The 25,350-nt window shown below is 41.6% G+C and overlaps 1 protein-coding gene across 1 annotated transcript in view; it reads left to right on the top strand.

Moving 5' to 3' along the window:
• Positions 1-246: 246 nt before the first annotated feature.
• The window catches only part of angpt1 (angiopoietin 1), a 72,396-nt gene continuing 47,292 nt past the window's right edge, over positions 247-25,350 (top strand). Inside the window, exon 1 of the mRNA XM_079570959.1 lies at positions 247-1,165. Within this exon, the coding sequence (XP_079427085.1) occupies positions 746-1,165 (420 nt within the window). The 5' untranslated portion in view covers positions 247-745. The remainder of the gene's footprint in view (positions 1,166-25,350) is intronic.

Raw genomic sequence — 25,350 nt, 5'->3', positions numbered from 1 at the left:
ACACAGCGGCACAGTCGAAAAAGTCAGGCATGAATTATTGGGACACTTCGCTGAGCTGTTTGACAGGCGAACAGCAGGTCAGGCGCACGGGCTTTGTAAGGCGATCCTCAGAGTCCACTGCACTGGGGTCTGCTGCTCTGCCCAAGCACTCACACACACACACACACTCTCACACACATGCACACACTCACACACACAGCGCTTTTCAAGACACAAAAAGTTACGCACAGGCACACACACATTCCTGCTTCTCTGTGAGGGGCAGGCTTTCTCTGCTGCTTCTGGACGCACTGTCTGTCCCTCTCTCACTCTCACTCTCTCCGGTCGTTAACACCGAGCGGAGGAGGACCAGAAGAAAGGCAGCGAGACCAGGGGAGGTCTGACGACACAACGGCCAGGCGCAACAGGGAGCCGCTGCACAAGGACGGCACATGAAGGAAAGGCTGACACTTTTTTCAGACTATTTTCATCATTTTATGAAGGGACTAGACACGGCTTGCTGTCGAGATTTTTGAAACATCTGGAAGTTTATTTCTTGCCTGAGAGGAAAGAGTTCACATGTGGGCCCGAATGGCAACAAGACTTGGAAATTGGAGATCCCTTGAAAGGATGCATGACTCAGAAGCAATGGATTTTCTCACAATTCCCTGATTTTTGCAAGAAAAAATAAATAAATACAAGACGAACAAAAAAAAGCAGCACAACTTCATAGGACTTACCTTCGTATCTTACCTTCCTAACTATAATGCGGTGGTACAAATTGTGTTGCGACTTGCTCTCACTCGCAGCCCTCTTGGTGGTTGCGGACTGCATAGGAGGAGACCAGAGGAAGGGGACAGACAGCGCAGTGAGCAGCACAGGTGGCAGCAGCAGCAGCAGCAGCAGCAGTAGTAGTAGTAGTAGTAGTACCAATAACGGAGGAAGCAGTTACAGTAGCAGACGGTACCACAAGATCCAACATGGACAGTGCACCTACACCTTCATTCTACCGGAGACGGAAGGATCCTGCCGGGAACCGAGATCCAGTAACGGCGGTAGCAGCAGTCAACAGTACAACACCAACTCGCTCCAGAGAGACGCTCCTCCGCCGGAACCAGAGTTTCCGAGCCAGAAGATCCAGCAGCTTGAGCACGTCATGGCCAACTATACCCAGTGGCTGCAGAAGGTAAGGACATTCAATCAAAGTTTGGTTCTGTGGTGGTTGAGGTGAGAGCTGGGCACCATGCAAAAGTTTGTCAGAATGTGGGTGTTTCATTTGTGTTGTCCAAGAAAAGCCAGAAACAGTGCATGATCCAGATCTCTGTATTGATCCAAGCACAATTTAAGCAAGTGTAGACTTACTCTTTCAGAAGACAGAACTGAACTAGATCTTTTAACTTCTGGTCTGGGAACTTTATCAACTGTGACCTGCAAATATTATCTTTCATTTTGTGGACACTTTAGGACCAGTATCTCTGGGCGAAGGTATTCATTTTCTTGTTGCTTCTAATGTGTGTGTTTTCCGTCAATCCATACGCCTTCCCGTGTCCGTCATTTCGTAAAGACTCGACTGTTTTCGTACTGCGGCTTAATGACATTATCCGGTTTACTGAAAAAAAGTTTATGTACGAAATCTAGCGCGGCTTTTGAAGTGGTTGCGAGTATTTATTGAGATGTTTGTGTTTGCGTGGGTGTGTGGTCTTTCGCCGCTGAAATTTTGTTTGTAGCTTGACTAAACGAGACCGGCTTGTTCTGAAGGCGGCTCAAAACTTTCCCCTTGCTTTTCTAGTCTCAATATTTATCATCCAATCGGGCCTTTTGGATTTTTCCTTTCTGGGGTTGCCATTCGAAATGACATCGCTGTAGGGATTTTTCGAATGTCATTGACGCAACCAACCAAGTCCAGGAAAAAACAACAACACATATCATCAAAAATAGAAAGCAGGTGTTCGTTTTTAAACTGTATTGTATTACTGCTAATATTATGTGGTTGTTCTGACAAGACTTGAAGCTGACAATTTGGTGAAATAGATCTTGGATTCCACTTAAATGTTTTTCTTTCCCAACAGCAGCCAAAGATATGAAAAATAGTTTATGATAATTCCTCAATCATGTTATGTAACCCCACACTTTTTACCTCAGCGAACATTTTGTGCCGTGAAAGGCAGATTTCCCCTGTTCCGTGTCTAAAGCTATTGTAGTCAAGCTGTTGTGGCTTCGTGCCGTGTTCCTTGCACACGCGTAGAGTTGTTTTAAACACCGGTTGCTGAGCAGAGGTGGTAGTTGCTTGTCAGTTCTCCAGTGGCTGTCTCTTTAATGGCAGGAAGTCAGAGAAAGTCCCCGGAGAGGGCCTGAGAAAGAAAAGAAAAAAGAAAAAAAAAAAGGCTTTATTTTTTAAGCTGTGGGACTGGAACTCCAAAATCTACTGGACCGAAATAACTTGTGTTTGCGCTCTCTCTCAAACAGAAGTGGCCATTATTTTCGAAACAGAAAGAGAAATTTATTCCTGTGTTAGAGCTGGTCCATAAATTAGGATTAGGCCTGGGACAATCCTGGTCTTGTTTAGTCCCACTGCACTACATTTCACCCCCTAGATAGAATTTAACACAAATATTAATCTCATTACAGATGTTATTCTTGAAAAGCACCACAAAAACCTGTGTCTTTATTTATTTTGTATTTATTTATTTAGTTTTAAGTGGGATAATGTACATTAATGAACATTAGGACAATGTACCCGAATTAGCCAAAAGGTTAGTTTTCACCAGTAGTTACGCTACAACAGTTTTGCAGCTCTTGTGGCATAACAACGTACAATCTATAATGTTCTGCAATGGTTTTCCACAGGCTGCATGATGCTTTTTTAATTTTTCATCTTAATCACTTCCTTACACTTTGTTGATTAGAAAAGGCAATGTTGGTCTAAAATAGCTAAAACACAATTTTCAGTTGTGTTACTTCCTGATGCTTCAAGTGAGCTACCATAAGCCACTCCCACCCTCCTCTTGCTCCCCCTTGCTACACAGCTGTTTCAACAAAGGGGAAAACAATTATAATAATAATACACCATGCAGCTTTAGTGGCTGGTGTTATGGCGAGTGTTTTTTACTTTGTGATGAAAGGATTAAGCTGAGCAAGAGATTGAGAGGATGCTTTATACAAAGATTACTCAAAGATGCGCAGAAGTGGTTTGAAACACCACTCCAGGTATGTTTTTTGATGAAAGAACAACATTGTGACATGGTAAAGAGATTGTTAAAGTTAATATACCCACTCCTCTCCCTTTGAATATATACTCTATGCTAAATATTCAATTCTGATCACATATTTCATAATCCCCTGATCTTCAGATTACGTTTTGAAAAAGGCCCAGTTCTGTCTCACCACAACGTCAATTCTGACAAGTCCAATATTCCCCGATATACATGCCTTTACCAGACACCAACATAAACTAAATTGCTCACTTTCTTCTGATTTAACTTGGCGTCTGCCTTGCTTTTCTAGGCTTTGTTACTCCGCGTCTCCAAAGCAAGCAGTGCTTACTCTCTGAAAATAATACATGAATAAAATAAACAAGCTTCCATATTTGGCTGTGATACTGGCAGTCTGAAACAAGATTTGTGCAGGCCTAATCTGTGATTAATTGGCCAGATTTGAAGGTTTACCTTGAACAAAAAAAAAAGTAAAACCCAGGGTAACATGAGGCAAAAGGATCTAGATAAGAGTTGAAGGTTGAGAGATGAATTGCAACAAACTCTAGCCATCGATATTACTTACTAACATGTGGGATTAATTTATTGGCAGTTTGTTACCCTAATCCTGTCCACTTTTGCACTGTTATTCCTGCCCTTTGACAGCATGGCTAAATACGCAACCCTTCATTTGAAATTATGTTCACCAAAAACAGGATCTGCCTAATATCGTCTTATCGTCCTTTTATATCAGAGCGGCTTTATCTTCGCAGGCGGTTGGAATTTACAGTAGTATATGGTAAATGTCAGCTTTACTGGGCTCTGAGCGCTCCCGGTGTAAATTCTTCATAACAGCGATGGATTTACCTTTGAATAGCAGAGATAAGAAATATAAGCAAGCAACGCCCACCGCAGTGCGACCAGGGCCAAATATGAAAACATGTGGTAATACTGTATGGAAGATTAGTAGGACCTAAAACAAATGCTATTAGGAGCATTAGAAAGTAATAGCATGTACTTAAAGCTTGTAGAGTCTTTAGTTAACCATTAGGCTAAGCACATTCCAATGGATTCTTATGACGTCTGAAGCAGTTTTGTTGCATTGACTGGCCAATTCCAAAATAATCACACTTCAAGGAATTATGTGGGAATTGTGTATCATTATAGTTTGCTTAAAATGATATTGGAATTATTTTAAAGAGACAGGCCACCGTTTTCCTACACTGAGATATGTTCTTACCTGGGCTTAGACGAGTTGATGCGTACCTGTCTGGTCTTTGTGCATGTGCTCAGTCACGCAAAAAGAGCTAAGATGTTGTTAGCATTTAGCCTCTCCTCCTCTCCTCTATGGGGCCAAACAGGAGTAAAGAACAAGCTCTTCCACGTTGCACCTATTTAAATATGGTTACGTGAGTAGTTACACAATCCAAGTATAGTTGCTTAGAAAATCGGAATGTTTTGTGTAATTATACTTGGATCGTGCAACTACTCACGTAATAGTGTTTAAATAGAGAAAACGTGGAAGAGTGTCGTAGCTTCTAACTTCACCCCCATTCGGCCCCACAGTACTCAGTACCTGTTTGATCCCAGGTCGATTTGCATAATTTTCCCACCATTTTAAAACAGTACGAAGTAACTTGTGTTTTTTGTAACTTGCTAATGGGATGATTGGGGGGTCTCTGGTGACTCTGACCAGAAAACCACCCTTGCAGCTTCCCTGCAATACACATTAATAGAATCATGAAGAAGAAGCTAACAGGCTAACGGGCAAAGCTAACTGTGGGCTAGCGCCACTTAAACAGTATTTACAGCCAAGTTTGAGTGAAGAAAATTATCTCCATTGTTTATTTGGATGTACAATATCCCTCTCTCCCTTTGTCTTTTCTGTCAGCGTAGTATTTACTCTCACGGACAATTAATGAGTAAAAAACCGTACATGCTACGACACCTGCAGTGGCACTTATGGCCTCTAGGGGCTTGAGTTACTTAGTACTGCTTTAACATTTACACTAATTAAAGAAGGGTATTATGCACTTTTTTGGAGTATTTTGCATGTCACAATGTTGTTTTCTGATCAAAAACATACCTGGAGTTTTGTCTTGAGCCACTCATGCATCTTTGAGTAATCTTTGAAGAGTTTCAGGTTTGCTAAGTCCCAGTTTAGTGTGGCTATTCGCATCGCAGTGACAACTCTCAAGAAGCTCCTCCTGAGGTCTTACATAATCGGTCAATGTAACCTTCACCTCTCAATCTCTTAATAGCTTAATCCTTTCATCATGACATAAAAGTCAAGTATTTTCTTCTTTATTGAAGCGGCTGCGCAGCAAAGTAGAGAATAGGAGTGACTTATGGTAGCTCACATGGAGGAAGTCAAACTACTTAATAGTTAACTTAAGCTGTTTTAGATCAATATTGCATTTTCAAGTTTATTCTTCATTGAATTCATATTGCCAAACCACCTCCTCACCAACCTCCAGTGGTCTTCTCTCGCTTTTATTGAAACTTCTCCCAAAGCCGTTTTTACCATCTCAATCAGCAGCTCCCTGGCCACGTGTGTTTCCGTACGACTCCCCGAAGTGATCTATATGTCAGGAGAGGTGCGTGGGGTGAAATAACACTGGCTTTATCTTTGCTCAGTGGACCTCAACCACACGCGATAGTACCAGCGATACTAAGAAAACATCTCGTTGACGCGGGCGGACCATTCCGGCTTGAATAATGACACCTCTGGAGAAACCTCGATGGTCAAACTGAGTGAAAGCGTCTGCCATCACCACCACCACAAACGCCATGCTTCTTTTTCCCGCTGATGTCGGAGGTATTTTGCGAGACCGCCGATTTGTCAGGGCAATGCGATAATGAAAAATTTTGCGTCGGCGTCGTGGTGTTGTTGTAGAATGAGAAATTGCGTGCTCTAAATGGCTTCAAACTACGGGCGATTAGCATGGCGTTAGAATTAGCCTTGACGTTTGAAGGGGGATAGCCTTAAGAGCGGTGGTAATTACGCGGCATGGGGGGCAACATCAGGACGCACTTAACATTTTTCATGAGACAGAACATTAAGCGTCCGAGCCAGTCCATCGATCTTAATCACGTCGAGAGTCCGAGAAAGCTAGATGTTGCTCCAGGTTTGGTTGATGAAAGAGGGGAGCAAATTGTTCCCCGTCGAAGCTAAGTCAACCCTCTGATATTCCATTTGTTACATGGATAAGTGTTGCTTACACAGCTGCAGGGTGTACCACAAATGTGGTAGTTTGTGTTTGCTATCTCTTTTCTCGTGAAATCTAAATTATCTATCTAATTTGCTCTGGCTTTCAAACTGTAATTTGGATAATTTATTTGTGGTCTCTTGCCCAGTTCAGTTCTTGCATGTCCTTGGATAGGGAAATTTGTTCACTGCATTTGATCTGTTCTTCAAGATGTCACCCAGGTTTGATTCCTGGACCAGCCTGTCTGTGTTGGATTTGCATGTTTCTCGTCCGGTGTCTGGATGGGTTTCACAATCACAATAGGTTTATCCTCCAGCCAGGGGACTCTGACCATTCCTCGACATGTCGCCCACTGCTCCTGACAGGTTGCCCCGGCAGCATCGAAGGATGGGTCAAATGCAGAGGATCATTTTCCCTACGGGGACAATAAAGTACACCCCAATCTTAAAGGACCAGGCCACCATTTTTACTGTACTGAAATATGTTCTTACCTGAGCTGAGACGAGTTGATGCGTACCTGTCTGGTCTTTGTGCGTGCCCTCAGTCATGCAAAATGACCAAAGATGTTGATAGCATTTGGCCTCTCCCAATGTATTCCTATAGCTCCAAACGGGGGTGAAGTTAAAAGCGACCAAGCTCTTCCACGGACAGGCACATAGACCAGACAGGTGCGTATCAACTTGTCCAAGCTCAGGTAAGAACATATCTCAGTTTGGAAAAAAAACGCATTTACCTGTCATGAGCAGTGGGCGACAGTCCTACAACTCACTAGCTGCAGCTTATCTACAACTAAACCATAAATAAGAGTACTTAGATGGAGGATTAGCTTCTTGCTTACCAGACTTCCAACCTAATCATTGGGATTTTTGTCGCGGGTTTGATGTATGTAGCAGATAGTTGGGGAATGCCATTTTTCCCTTTTGGCTTATGTAACTCCCGGACAATACTACCTACTTGTGAATGGTAAGATTCTGTCCTGATCTCTAAATGTTCTTCACTTCCACCACCACATAGCCTGGGACGATCCCATTTGCAAGTTGGGGACGGTCCTGGGGGGCGATAGACACTCGGGTGATGGTGGGAGTGATGATGCAGTAAACAGCTGTGGGGCGCTCGTTCCCCTCAGTGTCCAGGTTCCACAGAGAGTATATGGACCTGATAACATTCCTGACCAGTCAAAGGTGAGACGTGTTTGTCCAAGGATTACTCCAGCGCAGCCGCCCGCGAGGCCCAGACCACAGGCAGCTTCTGGTTCAACCGGCAGAGAACGGCAGCAGGAAACACAGCCTATTTACACGTCATAAATAACACCGGTCTTTTTCAAACCCAGATGGACACGTGTGTTGGGATTTAAGTAAGTAACTATATTTTAAGATCAGAGAATATTTAGGGGATCATTTACAAAGAGGTGCTAATACGTGCTATTTTGGGTGCATGCTGCACTTCATTAACATTTGAAATCATGTGTATTGGAATAATAGGGCCGCAAATCTCATATATAAATAAGAAATGCTGTAACTTGGATCACATTGTACATATTTTAGGTTGGTGGGGGCAACTGTAGTACTGAAAACCCAGACACATGGAGGACATGCACACTCCACAGAGAAAACAGATGTGACAGATGTTCTCTGAGCATCACAATCTTTTAGATACAGAGCAACTGTGCGTCTTCCAAATGTCCCCCAGCGTTTTGTGTTTTTACTAGCATCTGGACAACTTCCTACTTTGAACAATATGGTGGGAATATTGTCAGTATGACTAATATTTCAGGGACAGTGAACATTTAGATGAGGCTGAGATGGAAGTGAGCCAAGAGATTGTTCTTCTCAAAGAGCCCCCCCTGCACAGTGCAGAGACACTGGTGTAGATTTATTCCAACAGGATGTCCTCAAAAAGTCAAATCAAGCTGTGGAAGAACGAGATCATTCTGAACATGAACAAATCCTAAATCATGACTAAGGGAGAATTAAATTAAGGCAGAGAAACAGACTGAAGTATGTCTGGCAACTTAAGGGCAATAGTAGCTGAGAGGAATCATTATGCAAGGAATACGCTTGGCTCCTCGCACTGTATTACTATTGTTTTGTCCTTGGGCAAATCATTTCCAGACCCATCTCCAGATCTTGAACCAGGATCTTGGTCAGGATGAAGAAGCTGGAGGTTTCTGCCCACTGTAAATGTTTTGAGTTGATGAGGAAAACCCACCCACACACAGTGAGAAACTGCACACTGAAAGTCACCTCCTGGCCAGGAAATTGAACCAGAGACTGTCTTGCTGTCAGGTAAGAGTACAAGCTGCTAAAGAACGTATTACTACCGAGTAAGCAGAGTGAATAATGTTCTGCTGTGGCGCTTTGAGAAACTTGTAAAGTGCAGCATAAACACAAGTCATTATTATTATTATTATTGCACTAGGTCCAAACCAGGCATCAATATGAACTTCCCAAACAAACCTCCTGCCAAACATGCTTTTTCTGCATAAATAAATGCTTTAAAAGGTCCAAGGACATGTAGCCAGCAGCTTGTTTTTGCTCTTCCATACTGGGAGTACATATATCCTGATATATCTCCTTCTTAATGCTATCAGAAGGGCCACACAGGGGGCTCAAGGATCCAAGCAGAAACGTATCTATTTTAGAGGCGACTTCCTCTCGGAGAGCGTTTATTTTTACTGATAACGTGGGCCAAGACTAACAATGGGATGATGCAGAAAAGCTGGAGAGCTCAGAGGAATCAACGACTCTTCTGCCCTGATCCCAAAAGTTGTAAAAAGGAAACCATGGAAATTGCTCAAAGACACGACAATGACTGCTTCCAAAAGAGTTGGACTATGTGAGAAACAAAAGGTGATTTCTGACAATCTCAAGGATTTTGTTTGTTCGATATGTTCGACCTTCATAAAATGGGGGGAAAATGTGGCTTCACTACACTAAACACTTCTACACCACCACTTCTACACTCTTCTAAACCAAGCAACCAAACAGTAACACTATCTAAACATACCAATCCAACTAGCACTTGAAATAGAGAACTGAACTCTAAATTTGGATCAAAACTTAACCTCATAAACTCCTTCTTATCCAAAATAAAATAACCTTACTTCCTCTAGAACCACAGCTTTGAACTTTGCAGAAATTGGTGCACGCAGGAGAGTCCACTTTGTTTTGGATTACCCCCCTTCCTGTCGCTATATTTTTTTCAGTCCAAATGCACCTTTGTTGATGAACACCTAAGCATTTTCTGCTCAGTCTGCGCTCCACTTAAATGATCCTGTCCATTACTCATGTTGGTGAATGGGCCTCCTGTGAGCACTGTAAGACCTTTGTTTTAATTAAACGTTCACTTTTGGCCTTCTCCGTGCTGAATTTATGGCCCGCCTTCGGAAAAGCGTGTTGTTGCTTTGTAGCTTGGCACTCCTTGATGCTCCGGTGAAATACATTTAGTGTTTCCTGTTATAGTTTGTGTTTCTATACACCCCTGAGTCTGAACATAAATGGGGCTAATTTTTCCTCATTGGAGCGGCTGCGCGGTTAATCAGCCAGCGAGTTCCAGCGCCGCCGGGAAACACTGAGGGATTTTAATGCTCTCTTTACTGTTCAAGTGAAGCTGAAGTGCAGGACAATGTTTGGTCGTCCCATTCGCGCTTTGACTTGTGCTCAGCGGCAATTGTGGCGCCTGCTTGAGTCAGGAAATGCAACCGTATTAGTCCAGTGCTTAGGTGTCTGTATACATGTGCCTGGAGCAGTAGAAGGATCATTCCTTAAAGACCCTATGCATGATGTATTTATTACAAACAATGAAAGAGGAAGCCACCAAATGTTGTGATCCAAACACATTCCAACTTTTTAATTAAGTAAGTGCTTTATTTGTCATTGTACACTTGTATTATGAAATTGCGTTCAGGTGTTGGGTTAGTCCTGAGCCGGCATTGTGGGCCTACCTGACCAGCAGGTTTTTGGAGGTAGGGGAAACTGTAGCACCCAGAGGAAACCCGGCTGCCAGGGATCCTCTGAAACGGTGCAGCGCTTCCTGGGTTTGTGCCCATCTCAGAGCGTGGTGTCCTGCACTGGTCAGGCCCTTCACCTTCTCCTCCCTCTTCCTCCTGCGCAGCTCCCTCAGCTCCACAACAGCCTTTCACCATCTTGTCCTCATTTGCCCCTTTTTGTTTCCTGTAGCGCCTCTTGTAACGCCTTCACTGTGCTGTATATTTGTAATTTCCCAATCCTTCACAGGGACCCATGTACTGGCGCATTTCACGAATTACAGGGTCACTTTTCAGGGTCACTGTCACAGAAATGCTAGGAAGCATGAAATTGACACAAATGCTTTGCAATAGATGGACAAATATGTTTTTCCCACAAATGTCATAGTTTACAATAAAGGCAGACAAAACAGTATTGTTCCAATACTAGAAAAAAATCTGATATAGTGCCTTTAAGCCTGATGAAGATCATTGGGATCAAGTGAATCTGTGTGCCGAAGCTTCCTTATTTTATCAGCGGGCAATTTAGCCCCCCTTAACTGACCTTTATCTTCATTGGAATCTATGACTAATATCAAAGAACACAGCATTTTACTGTAAATGACGTCAGATGGGAACGCACCACTGAGGTTTCATTATTTGGGGTAATGTGTAGAGACTTTCTCTTTGCTGTAGTAATTAATTCAGGCTCTGCTGACCTGCCAAAAGGTGTGTGGTTTGTGGTGGTATCTCTTTACTCACTGATTAGGAACTAAATATACTGAAACATTATCAACATTGAAGTCAGTCTTATTATGAAAATATTGTGCCGCAATCACTCTCTGCAACAACTCAGTTCTACTTGAAATATAGCCCGAATCCAAAACGTTATCAATGTTGTATTTTCGTCCCGATATACCACAAAGGATGATAATAGCAGTCAGACATGCTGTATCTGCTCTTGTTTGTTTTTTATGGTCCCTTCAGGTTCATTTACACTGGCCGCTTTAAATCAAGATTTGGCGATAGTCGAGGGACTGGAAAACACTTTGGAAAAACAAAGGAACTGGAGAATAAAGTGTTTTTAAATGGAATCTGCAGGAGGTTGACACAAATTATAGCACTGTAAATTACCCTTTATATCGTTGAACATCAGTGAACGTGTCTGTGGACTTGTAAATGCTGATGTTGGCGAAAACCGAGTCGATACCACAGGTTTTAGAACTTTAAAGTGGATGCTTTGAGTCAGTCTTACTTTACATGTATTTAGATTGAAATGTTTTGTCTAGTGTCGAGATTTTTCATCGTGGAGGCGCTTGAAACTGTTTTAGTCCATTATTACTGGTGCATCTATTCATCTCAAGTAAAACCCTTCATTTAGAGACGTTTAAGTGCCTCCTTTTGTGGCATGAGCCTACTCTAAACTCTTTTTGTTTTCCTTTGAGGTATTGGGAAAGAGTGGCAAGGTAGTTTGGTACATCTGTCTGTGTAAGCTCCCGGGTGTGTTGCAATACGGCAAGGATTATTCATGTGTCCTGGTTAGTCTTCAATTGAAAACAAGATAAACGACTTTCTTGTTTTTAGAACTTATGACAGGAGGCAGTTGGTTCGAGTCCCACAGTCAGATGTGATTGTTTACAAGAAGAACAACATCAGGCATTTGATTGTTTCTTTAACTCCCAGTAACAAAAAGCAGCTGACGAAAAAAAAAAGGGGAAAAAAAAGATCCGCGCTCATTTCTTGCTCCATATTTTTTTCTGTGGCGGTGGTAATCGGAGAATCCCCGCTTTGCCAGTGTTGCATGTTCTCCGTATGAACAACTTTTCACACCCTCTCAAGTGATGTTTGACTCTTATTAATCCTGAACTCGATCCTCCGAGGTCCGTGCAAGTATGGGAAGAAAAATGCCTCGATCTTTCCTCCGCACACGCAGCCCCTTTGACTTCTCCCGACTGGCTGATGTTCTTTGTGAGAGGATGTCTTTGTCTGTCAGCAATGCAGGAGGCCTTCCAGAGGTGCAGTTCACTCTTTGTGGAGTTTAAATGCTGCTATGATTTTAGAACCAGGGGAAATCTTGCAGTGTGGTAGAGATCTTTTGGAGAGCAAAACAGGGGAAAAATATTAAGACAGATTGGGTGTGATAAGACCACACGGATAGTCCAATACCAGGGAAAGATAAAGCGTTTGGTACAGAGGAGCGCAGATATGCTCAGATGACTAATGGCTTATCCACGTTGAAAGATACAGAGTCTAAAAACATCACACATTGTAGAAAAATCTCTCTGAATGAAGGCTGCGCACTTGTTGAAATGGAACTGGCCTCTCATGGTGAAAGATGGGGCCCCATTCGCAGAGAAAGAAATGTCTTCCACGAGAAATTGTATGTTGAGCAAAGGTGCTGTGCTTGGTTGCAGCTTTAGGTTCTGGGTTATTTTTTTTTAACCACATGCAACTATTCGAAGTGTGGTAGCACCTCCTTTGGTTTTCTCATACCTCATGCACATATTTATTCATAAAGCTCCTCCCATACCCCAGTCAAGCCATTTTCGCTTTATTTAAATCAGTGAATAAACCATTGTAATACTCCCCTTTAAGTTTCTAAAATCTTCAGTGCGGCGATAGATAAAAGGCTGGGATTCAAAGTCTTCAACGTGATCTGCCAGTCGTCTGTCAGTATCGGCCATGGGAATAGCCTCACATGTCGCAGGTAGACAGGCTGGAGCTGTGCAGGCACATTATCACTGTGTTGCTCGGGGTAGGCCTCTTCAGAGGGATAGGGGTTTATTTGCTGAGAGGGAGATTGGGGCGACACCTCATTCAGACCACACACTCAAACACAAATGTTAGCGCACAAAAGTACACACACAATCACAGCCTATAGAGTTTATACAGCTCCTCCACTTCAGCCTGGGACCAGGGCCAAGAGAACACTATGGCCGGTGCGCTCTCCAGTATGCATCTTTAAAAATCACAAGTGTACAGCAGCAGTGGTGCATACAGAATTCCACACAGAAGCCTACATGGAAAAGTCCTGTTAGTGTGCAAGTTTTCAAGAATTTTGGTTTAAAGGCGCTACAGTGCGAGGAAAAAGTACACAAGTCTCACACATCTGCCTAAATTGGTCATAAAATGTGGTTTGATCTTCATCAAAATCATAAGCATGAGTAAACAGTGTCTGCTTAAACTAATACCACCCAAACATTTACATGTGATCATATTTGTATTGTAAACAGTCACAGGACAGGGAGGAATAAGTAAGTACACCGCCTGAATCTCACTGAACTGCAGCAGTTTTATCAAGAGGAATGGTCTGAGATTCATCCTGATCGTTGTGCACATCTAATCTGTAACTACAGAAAAGCTGTTGCTGCAAAAGTACGATCAGGATGAATCTCAGAGCATTTATCTTTACAAAACTGCTGCAGTTCAGTGATATTCAGGGGGTGTACTTACTTATTCCTCCCTGTCCTGTGAATGTTTACATGCTATGGCCAATAAAAATATGATAAAATGTAAATGTTTGGGTGGTATTAGTTTAAGCAGACACTGTTTACTCATTCTTATGATTTTAATAAAGATCAGACCATATTTTATGACCAATTTAGGCGGAAATGTGAGAAATTCTAAACAGTGTACTTACTTTTTCCTCCCACTGTATACCTGAGTTATAATGGAACAGAATTAGTTTTGTCCTCCTTTAGTATATTATAACCTCAGACATATGTGTGGAAAAAAACAATGCACATCTAATTATACAGCATCTGTGTCAATTTCATAAACGCAAAAGCTAGAATTCTAGCATTTCTGTAAAAGTGACCTTGAAAAGTGACAATGTAAGTTGTAAAATGTGCATATAAAGTCGGCCCTATGAAGAATTAGGACAAATGCTACAAATAGGTTAGGAAAGTTAGGAATTAAATATATCTTGACCTTAAAGGTTTAGGAATTCGGAATATTTTGTCTTCTGTTACAACTATAGAAATAAAGTGGATTGGATTGAACCCAATCACAGACGAAAGTTCATATTTATTTTATGGGAGCGTGAACAAATATGAGAATTTGTAGGCCAAAGTTTGGTGACATTTTCTTGGCTCTCCACTTCCTGTTTTTAATACAGAGATTTAACATCTGGTAAATTTAGGTGCAGATAAGCAGCTATGACCAGATATATGTACGTACGTCAGCTCTTTGGGACTATGTTCCGGGTTAAATCAGGGTGAGACGACAAATTTATTGGGAGACTTGTCCAGGTTACTCAGAGAATGTAAGTGGATTTGCGCATCTTGTCTTTGGCGCTGCTTTGGTGCTAGTGTTAGCTCTTTAGCAGCTGTTGCAAGTGAAGCTCTTTGCAGTTTGATAGATAGTGTGGATTTAGTAAAGCTTGTTGGCCTGGTGGGGTTTAGACACTGTGATGCAAGACAGGAAAGTTAGCAGGAACAAGGCCAAACACTGATGAGAAGGACCATAACTCAACCTGGAGCTGGACTCTAGAAGCTACCAATTTCACACGAGTTATAGCGCAGTCTTAGTTAGAGAACAAGGATCTTTTTATTGGCATTAATAAGGCCTCAATGAAAAAGTGATGGTAGCTTTGGAATTATACTATTTAAAGATAAAAGCAACTGTGTTACGAAAAGGAACTCAAACATAAAAATCTGAAAATGACGCGATCAAAATGATGCCCTTAAATGATCGATGCAAATGAGTTTGTTCTTCGCCTTCTTCAAACCAGTTGGGAAGCTCGTCTTGAGGAGTGCAATGCATTTCCATTTTTGTCCGGATCTTGAACCAGGATCTCGTACTATACTCGACTATACTGAACTATAACAAACACCAACCAAAATGATTCATAATTGCATTCTTTGTTGATTTCTTTTTCATTACGATTTAATGCAGAATGTGATTTGTGGAAGATTTCTTAGCTGGGCACATGTTCTCTATTAACAATAATCAGGCCCCCAGCAACTTTTATAGCTCATACATCAAGGCCATTAACACTGCACAAGACTTGGAAACATCTCAAAACATCACATTTGAACTGTTTATCAGGGGTCACAGGTAGATTTGAAGGAAAGATTGAGCAACATGATTGTGGCTAATGTGGGAGAGATACACTAGGGCTTTGGTCAATCTGAATAATAGTCATGGGACTTTAGAATCGACAGGTTATTTAATACATCATTTACTGTATTTAACAGAAACAACACAGAGTCTTGGAGCTTGGATGAGAAAATGGAAGATGTTTGTGTGTTGAATGAAACTGGAGGAAAGCATTTGTTATTGTTTGAGCTGATGTTTGTATAAAAGATGTGTCTAAGTTAATGAATCAGCAAAAAAAAGTTATTATTTGCTTCATATCCAGTACAAGGAAGTAGGATCAAAACTAATGAGGCTCAGAGAAAACAGATGCATGATCAACAGTAAATGTGTGAGCTGTGTAGCATATTATTACATCATCCTTTAGTGCAATAAAGTGATCATTGTCATGGTCGAAGATGCAGGCCAAACTTTTGCCAGTGTAAACAGCAGTACCATTACTATGTATGACACAACTGTCCAACTAGAATCACTATTTACTTTGCTAAATGTACCAATTCTTGTGTTGCCAAATAAGTTTTGACTAGTTCTTCATCTACTGTTTATACTCTCTTTGGATTGTTGAACTCCAGAGAAAAGCTCAACCACATGAAAGCGTATCATGAAACAACTCAGAAGACCAACTTTCCTTTTTTGTTTATCTCTTCGCTGTGTCCTACTGAGGTTCCAGTGACCACAACCTGCTGTAAATATCCAAATTAAAGCCATTGTGACAAATTGTTTCGGCAGGCTGCCACATCTGTTTCCAATCATTTCAGTTAAAAAAAATGACATTAGCTCCGAAGCAGACAAACAACAGCACCAACACATGAGATATTTACTGACACGTGAACGGGTGAAGCAATTGAGGCAACTATACAGTATTCTACTCAGGTTTTCGCTTCCGTAATGTATACTTTTTTTTTTTTTTTATTGCATTGCACCTTTTCTTTTTCCCAAGTCACCATCACCATGTCTTTTGATAAAAGCCAGAGCAATATGAGGAGGGCAGACGGACTCAAAGCATGATTGGCACGGCCATGGATTGAACATAAAGTATTCTCTGAGTATTTTCCCCCTGTTGTGGTCTATTGAAAGTATTTTTGTCCCATTCCAAATGATTGAAACAGCTGTTGCGCATATGTATTGAAATCTCCTTTGTTTCGAAACTGAACCGAGTTGCTACTTGTTTTTGTGGCAGAAACGACCTGGTTCACATTTGTCTCCGCTATGCTGGGCGATGCACTGCAAAACCACCAACTCCCTAGTTTACAAAGCACGCACCATGCCGCTTGCACCATATCCGGCTTTTTCTCCGATTGGTTGATGTGCTTGCCAGCCACACCCATCGGGAATTCAAAGAAATCACCCCTGATCCCAGATTCTTTACTCTTTGTAAAGAATAGGAAAAGTGTGTATTCTGGCTGGCCAGGCTACGAAACTACATCCAAACTTAGTTACAGACTCCTGGGTGTAATCTGCTCTATTGCACTATGTGGTATATGGTAAATGGTCTCAACTTATATAGCTATATAGCGCTTTTCCACCTACATTAGGCACTCACCCATTCTTACTCTCATTCAAACACCAATGTACGCAGACACTGGGGGCAATGTGGGTGAAGTGTCTCGCCCAAGGACACAACGACAGCATGCACCTTCTGGAGGTGGGATTCGAACCCCCAACCTTCCGATCATGAGACGACCCGCTCTACCATCTGCACCACTGTCGCCCCTATATCCCCTGGATCCACTGCTATCACTTTATGCACCTGCACATCTGTAAATACAATCCAGCTTTATCTAAATATTCTTGCTGCATAGCCTTATAGTTTTAAAGTTTTTATAGCTTATTTTCAATTTAGTGTTATATGTTGTATGTAGCACAATTGTACCGAGAAAATAATCCAATGGCAATAAAAACTATTTTGATTCTGATTCTAAGTAATTCAGTTCAGTTCAGTTCAGTTCAGTAAACGTAATTTATCCCACATGGGGCAAATCCTTTAGAGCAGAAAACATAAAATATACAAAACAGCCACACAAACCACATAAATGATAGGTATGGATTAGTGACGAAGGTGACAAAGAGCCATCGTCTACCAGCTCAACTTCAAAGGTCAGAGGTTTGAGTCCAGCTCGGACTAATGGTTCATGCTTTTCCACCTGCATTAGGCACTCAAGCGCTTCAGCCATTTGTTGCATACTATGGTGCTGTCAATGCGTCCTTGGCCAAGACACTACACCCACATTGGTTATATTGGAGCGAGTGTGTGATGGAGGTCGGGGGTCCGATTGTGCTGGGAGCCCTTTGTTTACTTTATGACGCACTTTAAAGAAACTGAGTAAGAAAAGCGCCTCGTATTACTACTGTATGAGTTATAGGCAGCCTTAGATGTGATATCTGCCGCCTCTTCGTGCTTGCCACTGACTCATGAGTAACTTAATCTGCTGCTTTGGTGATACTGTCGGTCTGTTTGCGGTGATGAAGGCAAAACGAAGCAGAGGTTTATGGGAAATTAAAAGGGGGGGAGATGGAGAGATTGCGGACAGGAGTGGAGAAAGTGACTGCAGGGGAGTACGGAGCTTTACGGAGGAAGATTTTTGCGGTGATTGTAACTCTGTCCGTTATAAACTTGAGGAGTTAATGGGACGTCAGGTCAGAAGATAAACAGCGGACATGGAAGAAAATATCACCGTCATTAAAAGCCCATTCATTTTGACACAAGTGACACGGTAAACGATGACAACGGGGCATTTGGTTCAAAATTGTTTTAGCAACACAGTTTTGGATACAGGAGCTGCGGTTTTATTTGTGGCTTAAATGCTGTCTTTGCGTTTTGGATTTCATTGTGACTGCGCAATAAATCACAAAAGTATGATTATGTCTCATCTTGTATTATTTATAATACATGATTTAGCCACCCAGTAGAGCTGAACCATTTTGGGAAAAATGTCTAACTGGGATTTTCTAGGTACTGCAAATGGTGGTTTGTTTTGAAACCGAGATTCAGTTCACATTGCACGTTTTCAGCATGTCAAGGAAGAACATAAGAAAAAATAAATGTTTCGGTGATCATTTGATCCAATTCAAATGATCAATCACCCAGAAATACATGTGCTCAACATAATGCACCATGCCCAAAACCTTTTTACATCTAGGAATCTACAGTTGTACCACGGAGTCCCTTTTGAACAGTCTCTTATCGACTTATCTACTTCAGAAGTATTTGTTAATGAGGATTATGAAAGTTAAATCATACTTCAGTGGAAGTTGCTTCATAACACAAATACTTGGACCAGATATGCTCCTCGTGGGATGGAGGACTTCATTATCCAATGTGAATCAGGAAAAGGACACACTAGAATAAAAATTTCAGATTCAGGGATGATAGAAATTCCCTAAACATTTTAGATTGAACAAATAAATAAAATAAGTTGAATTATACACATTACAGAATTTACTTGGAGAAGGACTTGATGAAATAGAAGATTGAGATGACATTTTATTTCCCGTGAGGTACCAGATTACAGGTAGTTTTCTTTGTGTGAATGAGTAGTGTGCTCTAACCTCAGTGGGGCTGTTGTTTGGTTGGTTCCTTTTCCTTTGAACATTTTCTTGACTTGTCCTTTCTGTGGTTCTGTAGTCTATCATCAGCATCTTTAACTGTCAAAAAAAAACGTCATGTAAACTTCTAGCGTACAAAGAGATTGAATGATGGTCAATGGTTTTCTTATTGTGTGTATGTGTTTGAATAACTGATTATTGTAAGATGAATGAATCAGTGTTCTTGAGTATCGTGAAGTCAACAGTGTTGCAACAGATTACTTGAAAAAGTAATCTGAATCATGATTACTCCTTTAAAAAGTAACTTAGTTACTTTACTGACGACTTGATTTTAAAAGTAACTATGTTAGATTACAAGATACTTTATTAATTACATTAATCAGCTGCTGACATCCCCTCCCCCACCTCAAAATGCAAATGACAACCGGTTTTGCCAATACTCGTGTTATTGGAAGAGCATTTTAACAGCAACATCAACAATACTCCATAGATTCAGAAAAGTGACATATTTCCATCTCTCTCCTCGCTATTGTCTATATTTATGTTGTGAGTCTTCATGCTGAAAATGTGACTTGTTGAATCACGTTATATCACTCCATGTCACTCTCCTCAGGACAATGACAGAATAGTAACTCACAGTGACTTGGAAAAGTAACTTTAATATGATTACTGGTCAGGAAAAAGTAATGCATTAGATTACATTTGATACTGAAAATAGTCAGATTAGAGTAACTTGTTACGAGGCAGCGTGTAACTGGCATCACTGATAGTCAAGCCACTAATCTGTAAAGCACAATTGTTATATTCCCAAACTTTGCATGTGAAAGTCTCAATATCAATACTTCAGAACGATACAAGCAAGTTTGAAATATTCAAAAAAAAGTAGCTTGTCAAAATATTACTGATATATCACTCTGGCTATCAACATAAGTATGATTAAACGAATATGGAAAACCACTGCACCCAAAATGATGTGCCCTCGTCCTGGTTGGTCTTCCGTACAAATGCATCATAAAAACATCTGTAAAATACACATAGATTTTCTTTCATACTGTGCCCTTGTTGACAAAGGGTTGCGGCTAAAAAGGCTTTGTAGCGTGGAAAATAGCGCTACGTTTTGAACTTTCCAGATTGATTTTGGACTCTCCAGGCGCCTTGATTTATCCTTAGAATTAAACAGAGGACCTGTGGCTTCGGGCTCACTCCGTGTAAACAAAACTCATTATGTCCTTGGAAATGGACCCAGCAGCTACACAAAAGCATCTACAAAAAGAAAAAGAAGTAGAGAAGCATGGCATTCTGGCTGGCCTTCGAAACCCTTTACGCAAGTCAAAACGCAGACCACCCAAAACGCTGCTCTCCCCTGTTTTTAAAATGCGATACTCATCTCTAATACTCACCAATTGATCAAACTCAAAGGTGCTCGGTGTTGCTGTTGTGTCAAATACAGACTCTGAAAGGACATTTGTTTATGCTCTTTCTGATGACGTCCTCTGGGAGCAGAAAGTGCCAGCGTCTGACAGAGTGAGTGTGTGTGGACCGCTGGGGCAGGGGCAGAGGTCAGCCCTGGGTTCAGATGGAGCTGTTTCTCAACTCGACGTGACAGGGTTCAACACGGAGGACCCCCGATTTACCATAAGTTCAATTTAACAACCAAAACTGTGACATGAAGTTTCCTTTCCACGTCTTTTCAGCACTCGCTGCCACAGGAAATCAGCTAAAACAGTGGGTCTCAGTGGTGGGTCGGGACCCAAAAGCGGGTCACAGAACCGTTTTCAGTGGGTTGTGACCCTTTCCCAATAAAACTTTTTTCAAATATGTATGTACAGAAAGGCATAGAATCACAGAGTCTGTTAAAATGACTGTTATTATGTTGTTGTTGTTTTTGTTATCACAATTTTATCTTTTTTGGATTATTTAAAGCAGTACTAAGTAACTCATGCCCCTAGAGGCCATAAGCGCCACTGCAGGTGTCGTAGCATGTTGCGATTTTTTATTTAGTAATTGTCCATGAGAGTAAATACTACGCTGACAGAAAAGACAAAGGGAGAGAGGGATATTGTACATCCAATTAGACAATGGAAATATTTTTTTCCACTCAAACTTGGCTGTAAATACTGTTTAAGTGGCGCTAGCCCACAGTTAGCTTTGCCCGTTAGCCTGTTAGCTTCTTCTTTGTGATTCCATTATTGTGTATTGGTGACACCTACCCGATGGCAGCAAAGTTGCAATTGTGGTTTTCTGGCCAGCGACACCAGGGGAGATGCAAGAACCCCCAATCATCCCATTAACACTTGTATTACCCTCAGAGGGACTATGAAAAGGATTTGTTAAGGTAGACAAGTTACTTAGTACTGCATTAATGCTTATTCAACACTTTTTGAGGGAAAGACAATATTTTACATTACAGTATATTTTACAAGTCTAAGTATTGTGTATTGTACTGTATTTGAGTCACGGCTTGTCATCCCCGGGTGATCCCAACGAATCTAAAATATCCGTGCTGAGATGATAAGTGCTTGACTTGTTTGCATATCATTGTGCGCAGGCTGGCACAGACCAGCCTGACGACAAACAAAAGGAAAGGACAATATCAAGGTCAATCAAATGTGAACATTTTCTCAAGTACAGGCCTCCCAGCTTAGAACTTCAGACCCTCATTTGTTGAATTTGTACTTCTTTTCAGAGTAATATACATGTTTTCCTCTGTGTTTGACCTTCACAATTAATAGGGGAAACTTTCAGGAGCAACAACAGTGCAATGCTATCTATCTATATCTATCTGTAGCTGAGTTAAGTAAGGCTACGTATCTAGGTTTTAGTCTAATATGCATGTTTTGGGTAGATCAACATAACCAGATACAGAGAGAAGATTTTTATAATCCCAGGATGTTCTTACTTTGAAATATGGAAGATTTTTTTGTTTGTTTGACATATTTCCATTCTTAAATAACTCTAAGCTGGAATGGACAAAAACAGTTCCGTCTGTATGTATAATACTATGCTACTAATTACTGTGAGTGATTCAGTTCCCAAACCTGACTTTCCCTCAACTATAGCAGTCAGATGATTATCTAAACCATCTCATTCCAACACAGTCTTATTGAATTGTAGTTCAAACTCAAATCAAAGCTAGGTCCCTGCTCAGTGTTCGAAAGGCCAGGGGGTAACTCAGTGGTGTCAGATTGCCCTTTCTCTGTCGGGTTGATAACGTGTGCAGAGTGTCTGAGTTGGCACAGGTCCCACTGCTGGTGTCAGATACAGACAGAGGTGCTGATTTGTGGGTAACAGCCCAGGGCGCTTGTCCATTAAAGTGTCCCGAAATGGATCTTCTCAGAAAGTAAAAGATGTATCCCAGAAGCCTCTGCACCTCCATCACAGCCTGCGAGTCAAAGATAAGGGCAAAAGTGTTTCATGCAGTGAGACCATTTACCCCAACACTAACTGCATGATTCCTGGGAAAATGGAGGAGGACATCTGTAGTGTGAATGTCTAATGCACGCTATACTGAAGTGAGAATGAATTGTCCTTGATATCCATCCATCTTCTCCACTTTATCTTGGGCCAGGGTTTGGATGGGGCAGTCAGATGCCCACACTACCATCTTTTCTTCACACCCTCCAGGGGAATCCTAAAGTGTGAACCAGTTCTTCCAGTGAGTTCTAAATTGTCTCTCGGCTTTCTGTCACTGGATGTTTCTGAGAAGCCCGAGTCACCTCTGCTGGCTCCTGTTGAGGTGGAGGGAGCCTCAAGTTGGAGCACCTCCCATGTGACTGACCCGTTCTCGAAGTGAGTGCCCACTGCCCAGCCACCCTGTGGAGGAAACTGATTTTGACTGCAGGATTTTCCATCATAACTCAACTCATGAGCATAGGTTGACCGGTTTATTACGAGGTTTTTCATCTAATTCCTTCCTTTGTTTTACATGAAAATGAAAGTCCATTGATGATGTTGCTGTTGGTGGTCAGGGAATACATTGCAATGGAGTATAGGATGGAACTGTGGATTTAATGGACCTAAGGCAGGGGTGTCCAAACTTTTTTCACTGAGGGCTGCATGTTGACATGTATACTGTACAGCATGGATGGCATTCAAACATTCAATTGGGTGTATTTAAGAGAGGTTTAAACCATGCTCCACACCTTTATTTAGGCTTGGAACCATAATTCCAGCTCGGTCTCACAATAAATGTAGCTTTTTAAGGATTTAATTGTGTGGAATTATGATTGCAGTAAAAAGTACCAGCTCTGGTGATGTGTGCCAATAAAACAAGAAGCTTGAGGGCTACAGAAATTTGTCTTCGGGCTACATTTTGCCCCCGGGCCGCACTTTGGACATGCCTGACCTAATGGCTATGTGTAAGCACTATGGAACTCACGATTCTTCAGTTTAAGTCTAGAAGTGCCTCAAAATGGACCCACTTGTGTGTGACACAGAAGCCTTGCACATATAGCCTCTGAACCTGAGATAAGAACAAGTGTTTTATGCAGTCCAGGCCTGTAGCATTTACTGACTACCCGCGGTGTCTGCTGCTGTTTAGACAAAGATCAAGACCCCTTTTTACCACCAAAGTCCCCCTCGATGGGAACTGTCAAAAAAAGTGGTAAACATTCTCACTAATGTGTAACAATGATAGCAGGGAGGAGCACTGTGAGGGATTAGCCTCTCATGCTAAAGCCATACAGCAGCTCTGCCATGACAATGTACAGAAGACGTGCGCACGGGACGTCCCACTGATGGATGGAGATCTTAGCTTTTACGGAAATTTGACCTGCTATAATAAGAGATTTTCTCACTGAGCTGGAAGATCCTACATTGGAATTAATGTTCGCGCACTGATGATGAGTTCTGCTTCTTCTTCTTCTTCGAGTTCTTCTTCTTCTTCGAGTTCTTCTTCTTCGAGTTCTTCTTCGTGTTCTTCTTCTTGTTCGTCTTCGTGTTTTCATTTTTCATTTTCAAAACCCATAAAAAAAATCACTGGATCACTGGTAAATCGTTCAAGCTTTGCCAAAAATGTAGGTATATCTTGTGAATTTAATTTACATTTGAACTGCAAAGGGATCTTGTGTGTGTAAACTTACTGCACCCAGTCCACAGTTTGAGACCCATTTCCCATTGAAATGTGAGCTGCAGGAGTTAGCCTCTCCTGCTAAGACCATTTAACAGCTTGGCCGTGATAAAGTACAGCGCATGGGTGTTGGGAATTCTCACTGATGGATCGGGTCCTTTTGGTGTGCAGTACAGTTCACTCAGAAACCCAAACATTCTCCTGATAAACCCACTCCTCTCCTCTTTAAGTGTCTGCCCCGCTGCACTGTGGGGTCTGCAGCCTGTCACCCAAGTCCCAGACAGCGGCCCCGAGCAGTTAGTCAGAGATTAGGACCTGATTGTAGACCATAAAACATCTGGAATGACAGGCCGTTGCATGCAGTCAGTCTTAAAGACGGTAAAGTCGACGTGGATTATCGCTCAGGGGCTCTCATTTGAAAGGGTAAACCAGTATTATGACCATATTGTACACGGCATGTCATAAAATAATTTAGCTCACAATGTTTTGCTTTGGGAAACAAACACTGAATGCATCTACTGCCTTCAAGTGTACTTTTTTCCAACATTATTTGAGGTCCGAATGCAAAGAGTGAAGGCAAACTTATTATGGTGTGTTGTTATACTTGTTTCAGTGGAATAAAAATTGTTTTGTCCTCCACTGTATTGTAAAAGCAGACATTTGAGTGGAAAAATACCTAAGTGTGCTGCACATCTACTTACATGATCCGACCTGGCAGATGTCAACTAGCAGCTACGTAGTTGTTGTTACATTACATGACAGTATCGCTCTCTGAAAGTTGTGAAATGTGCTTATAAGCTGATCTTTATGAAGAATTTGGATGTTAGAAATATGACGGGAAAGTTTGAACCACAGCAATTCAAATTTACACACTTCCTGTTTGATTGTTTGGAAACAAACAATCAAAAAATCAGTGTAAAGCTAAGGCCATTGTGCAGCACTATATTCAAGTGTAATTTGCAGCCTGAACTAATGAAATAGCCTCAGTTTATCAGTTTATCAAGGCATGGGACCAGCCTGAACACTTTATATTCAAGTGCTTTCTAAGCTGATTTAAGGGAACTGGCCACAGGTGGTGGAAATGGGCAGGCAGACTTAAAAAGTATAGTTCTTACCAGGCATTTATTTTTCACACAAAGGAACTTCTCATTGACAAACATGTCACATGCATGAACAAAATGGCACCCCTTAGTGACTACAGCAGTCAGCTTTAATACCTCTCCTCATGGGAAAGGACCTCCCACCGGTAAGTACCATTAGCTTGATGGGTAAGTTCAAACAATAAAGCTGGTAAGT

This window comes from Gobius niger (assembly GCF_951799975.1).
Source record: "Gobius niger genome assembly, chromosome: 14".
In the NCBI taxonomy this organism is placed as follows: Eukaryota; Metazoa; Chordata; class Actinopteri; order Gobiiformes; family Gobiidae; genus Gobius; species Gobius niger.
The sequence above is the reverse complement of the archived record's forward strand: the minus strand, read 5'-3'. Positions and strand labels throughout refer to the sequence as shown.